Raw genomic sequence first — 4,624 nt, 5'->3', positions numbered from 1 at the left:
CAATATCGTCAAAAATTTACCGGCATTGCAAGAGATGATTGCACCAATAAGCCCAAAATTGACGATTATGGGTATTAAGAAAGCCTTGCAATATGGCAAACGGCTATCGGTTCTTATAGTAGACATAGATGAAATCACAATTGACTTGGATGACTTCAAATCGATTTTGGATTTAGCGAAGGTAAGACGTGTCAAAGTGACAATCCACGTTGAAAACAGTACAGTCGATGTTCCAAACGACTTTCTAAAGGCAAATCGTAAATGGTTAGAGGTAAATATTGGAACTTCATCTAGTTTTGTATGGATGTTCGGAGACCATTTTGACAAATGATGAATGAAGAACCATTGGGAAGTGTTTTCAATTTTTGTTGCATATAGGGAAAATAATCTGTGAAATAAAATGAAGAATGTGAATTTGCGTTAATGTGACCGAAGCTATTAATTAATTTTTTTACCTCTATAATTACTTGGAATCATTCGATAAAATACCATGGAAATAAAATAAAAATAAAGAATTATTTAACATTCATACCAAATTTCTGCTTGTACTTTTAATAATTCAACTTCATTTATCAAAAGGAAATGTGGCGTTGGCGTCTGTTATATTTATATGATGAATAGAATCTTGATAAAACCCCATACGAATTACACGAAATAGAAACTTTTACTTTAATTCACGTTTTTCTTTCAACTCTGTTGCAAGTGCTACTCAAAATGTTGACTAGCTATAGAATCTATCTGACGACGATCATCATTTGATGAAATCGAGATATGGTTAAATTGTTCATAATTTAATTGGCCGGGTTTTACCAGTCTTGAATGCAATGGCCACAAAATTGGCATTACGAACCGATAAAATGCATATGAAGCAAATATGAATTTACGGATGTGTTTTGGTTCAATCACGAAAAAATTCAGATAAGCATAATACGATACTCATTTACAGCCTCAATTCGACCGTGCCGACACCACATTTGGTTTTGCATTGTTTCCCTTCGTCGAGCTGAGTTCATTTTCGAATGTTTTTCCATCATGGTTTGCATTCTACAACATTTGATTATCTGTGGCCATATCCTTGAATTTTTTTGCATTTTGAATATTGCACAATAAGAATTATCTGTTTCCCGTTTTGTTCTAGGTCTTGTGGTCATTGGTTAGCCTATGTGCAATTTTTTTTCTCATATCGTTAATACGCAAAGATGGAAGATTTTTTTTAGCTGAAATTTTGTATAAATATCGAAGTTGCGGCCCATTATATTCACTTTTTTCCGGTCAGTTAAAGAAGTGGTGCAAGTTATTTCTGAATTCTTAAAGTGCATTGAAGTTGAATAGTTTATGTGAAATGTCGGCCAAACGTAATTTGCTGTTTTTGATGGAGCGTCCGCTCGAGCCAGTGTTTATGGAGAAAGGGAAAAAGAACGTCAAGTTTGATGTGCCACCCAGACTTTTAAGTGATCGTTACAAGGGACGGCCAGAGGTTCAAGATCGATTCGGCGAACCTTTTGGAGAGCGAGTCACGATTCGTGACAACATCTCCCTTCCAAACTTGAGTGTTCCAATGTCATTGGGCCGAGACGAACAATTTTCATTGTTTATTCCTCGTCATAAACGCATCGCTGGTGCATTGATTGACATTTTTATGGGTACGTAGTTCTATCTAGATTTTTTAGAAATGTTGAAATAACTCTACTTTGATAGGATTGAGAAGTGTTGATGATCTTCTAACGGTGGCGGTGTACGCCAGAGATCGTGTGAATCCATTGCTATTCAATTATGCCATATCGGTGGCCATACTTCATCGGCCAGACACTAAAGACATGAATATTCCGTTAGTCTCCGAGCTATTCCCTGGCAAATTTATGGATTCGCAAGTATTTCGCCAAATCAGAGAAGAAGTCAGCGTTGTACCACAAGAATCACGAGTGCCCATTCTCATTCCGACGGACTACACTGCTTCCGATCTTGAACCAGAGCATCGGTTGTGGTATTTCCGTGAGGACATCGGACTCAAGTAAGTTTCGATCAATTAATAAATAAATTATTATTTCAAGCGTTCTGTCAGAGTTCGGAATGATTCCTTGCCTTTGATGAGAACCAAAATTCGAAAAATTGCATATATTCCACAATTAAAGTTTGCACCATTGGCATTGGCATCTCGTGTACCCTACCGATGCGAACAATGATGCTATCGTTCGCAAGGATCGACGTGGTGAACTTTTCTATTATATGCATCAACAGGTCTCACATTTTCTTATTTTTTGTCAGTTTGAAAGAAAAATGAGGGGTTTAGAGCGAAAATGTAATACAGAAAAGTTGAGCGGAAAAATGTCGATGATGAATGAGCGGAAAAGGGATAGCTATATAGTAAACTGTATGGTAAACTATAGTGAACTATATAGATATCTCTTTTCATTTGACATTTTTCCTCTCAACTTTTCTGTATGACATTTTCGCTCCAAACCCCACAAATAATTATTTCTGAATGAAGATTTGAACATTCTCCCATGTTTTAGATTATTGCCCGTTATAACCTTGAGCGTTTCTGCAATGAACTGTCACGTGTAAAGCGTTTCAACAACTTTAGAGAGCCAATTCAGGAAGGATATTTCCCAAAACTGGACTCACTCGTTGCTTCGCGTGCTTGGCCAGCCCGCCCAGCAAACACCAGGATATCCGATTTGAGCCGTGATTTGGACCAAATTCGATATGATATCAACGACTTAGATCGTTGGACCAGTCGTTTTGTGCAAGCGTGTCATCAGGGCTGGGTTGAAGATCCATCTGGCAATCGTATTCGATTGGATGAAACTCGTGGGATTGATATTTTGGGTGACATCATGGAGTCATCATCTATTTCAATCAATCGTGATCTTTACGGCAACTTGCATGGCATGGGCCATGTCTTCATTTCGTACGCTCACGATCCAGATAATCGTCACTTAGGTGTGTATTCAATGTAATTTTGAGCATTCAAAGTAGATTCATTACTCATGAGTGTATTCAATGGAAGTAAATTTGACTTTCGGTCGATGACACATTGAAATCAAAAGCGATGATTTTTATTTTCATTCGTAGAATCATTTGGCGTGATGGGCGATCTTACAATCACACTCAGAGATCCATCGTTCTTCAGATGGCATGCATTTGTCGATGATATGTTCCAAGAGCACAAGCAGCGCTTACCTCAAGTAAATTCAAATACTTCAAAATCGTCTTTCTTCTTTTCAGCACATGCGAATGAATCAACGCTCACAGTAACATGCTAAACTTTTTTTGTAGTACACAACTCGGCAGCTTGATTATCCAGGTATTCAAGTAACTAATATCCAAGTGCGAACAGATCGTGGCCCACCAAATGTGCTTCAAACATTCTGGCAACAATCTGATGTCGACTTATCGCGTGGTCTTGATTTTGTTCCCCGTGGAAATGTATTTGCCCGGTTTACACACTTGCAAAATGCCGACTTCACCTATAACATCAACGTGAACAACACCACTGGTCGCCCGGCTATGGGCACGTGTCGCATATTTTTGGGTCCACGAAACGACGAGAGAGGCCAACCATTTTTATTCAGAGATCAACGACTTCTCATGATTGAACTGGACAAATTCACTATTTCATGCAAGTTATTTTACATGTTTGATATCTCCTAGCAAAGGGTAATCGCATTCTTTCGATTCTATAGTAAATCCTGGTGATAATTTGATCAGACGCCGTTCGACTGACTCATCCCTTACTATTCCGTTTGAGCGTACATTCCGCGATATTGATACAAATCGGCCAGGTGACAATACACAAGAGCTGGAAGCATTCAATTTCTGCGGTAAATTATACAGTATCCATTGAAAATGAGTTTTTTTTCTAAAATATCATTTTTTTTTTCTCTCAAACATCTTTTTCTCGTTGCTGTTTCCAAATATTTCAAAACACATACAAAAAGTATAGGCTGTGGATGGCCCCAACATATGCTCATTCCAAAAGGAAGAACGGGAAGGGGCTTTGAATGTGTACTGTTTGTAATGGTATCTAACTACAATGATGACAGAATTGATCAAGATTTGGTGGGCACGTGCTCCGATGCGAGTGCGTTTTGTGGTGTTCGTGATCGCTTGTATCCAGACCGTAGATCGATGGGTTATCCATTTGACCGCTTGGCACGTCAAGGCGTTGATCGCTTGCAACAATTCTTAACTCCCAACATGAATAGCATCCCATGCACCATTGTGCATGAAGATCGTACGGTGCAACGCAGACGACCATGAATTTAATGACAAATCACTCGCAATTATTTCATGATTTTGATTGAATCCTTCAATATTTATAAAAACCATTGAATAACTGCATGTGATGCACTTTTATCCAACTATTCATTCTCGCCTCTCATTACTGAATATTCTAAACTACAAATATACTTATCGTTTAATAAACTGCAAAAAAAAATAATCACTTAATTGGTTTGCTTTCATGGAAATATCATTGATTACTTCCATTTACTTTGAAAACAAGCCCAATACGAATGAACAACTGGCGCACAGTTGATAATTCTCACAGTTAATTTTAATTATAGTCGACAAAGGGAACAATTATCACTAAACGATTGAAACTGATAATTGGTGTAATTGA

The 4,624-nt window shown here is 37.9% G+C and overlaps 1 protein-coding gene across 1 annotated transcript; it reads left to right on the top strand.

The window, feature by feature from the left end:
• Positions 1-1,288: 1,288 nt before the first annotated feature.
• LOC129569779 (phenoloxidase 2-like) lies at positions 1,289-4,419 on the top strand. The gene is made up of 8 exons (XM_055448945.1): positions 1,289-1,643; positions 1,699-2,011; positions 2,133-2,238; positions 2,514-2,943; positions 3,076-3,188; positions 3,280-3,622; positions 3,687-3,824; positions 3,947-4,419. The coding sequence occupies exons 1-8, from the start codon at positions 1,343-1,345 to the stop codon at positions 4,261-4,263; spliced, it is 2,061 nt and encodes a 686-aa protein (XP_055304920.1). The 5' UTR covers positions 1,289-1,342; the 3' UTR covers positions 4,264-4,419.
• Positions 4,420-4,624: the final 205 nt, after the last annotated feature.

This window comes from Sitodiplosis mosellana, unplaced genomic scaffold (assembly GCF_009176505.1).
Source record: "Sitodiplosis mosellana isolate CC-2019 unplaced genomic scaffold, AAFC_SMos_1.0 Smas_scaffold_42, whole genome shotgun sequence".
NCBI classification, from domain to species: Eukaryota; Metazoa; Arthropoda; class Insecta; order Diptera; family Cecidomyiidae; genus Sitodiplosis; species Sitodiplosis mosellana.
The sequence above is the reverse complement of the archived record's forward strand: the minus strand, read 5'-3'. Positions and strand labels throughout refer to the sequence as shown.

What these genes read in the sequence shown, in the direction of transcription:
- LOC129569779 (XM_055448945.1), top strand. Translation starts at nt 1,343, where the DNA reads ATGTCGGCCAAACGTAATTTGCTGTTTTTGATGGAGCGTCCGCTCGAG. An exon ending in TCCAGATAATCGTCACTTAG is followed by an intron (nt 2,944 to 3,075) that starts GTGTGTATTCAA and finishes TTTCATTCGTAG; the next exon opens with AATCATTTGGCGTGATGGGC. An exon ending in GGACAAATTCACTATTTCAT is followed by an intron (nt 3,623 to 3,686) that starts GCAAGTTATTTT and finishes TCGATTCTATAG; the next exon opens with TAAATCCTGGTGATAATTTG.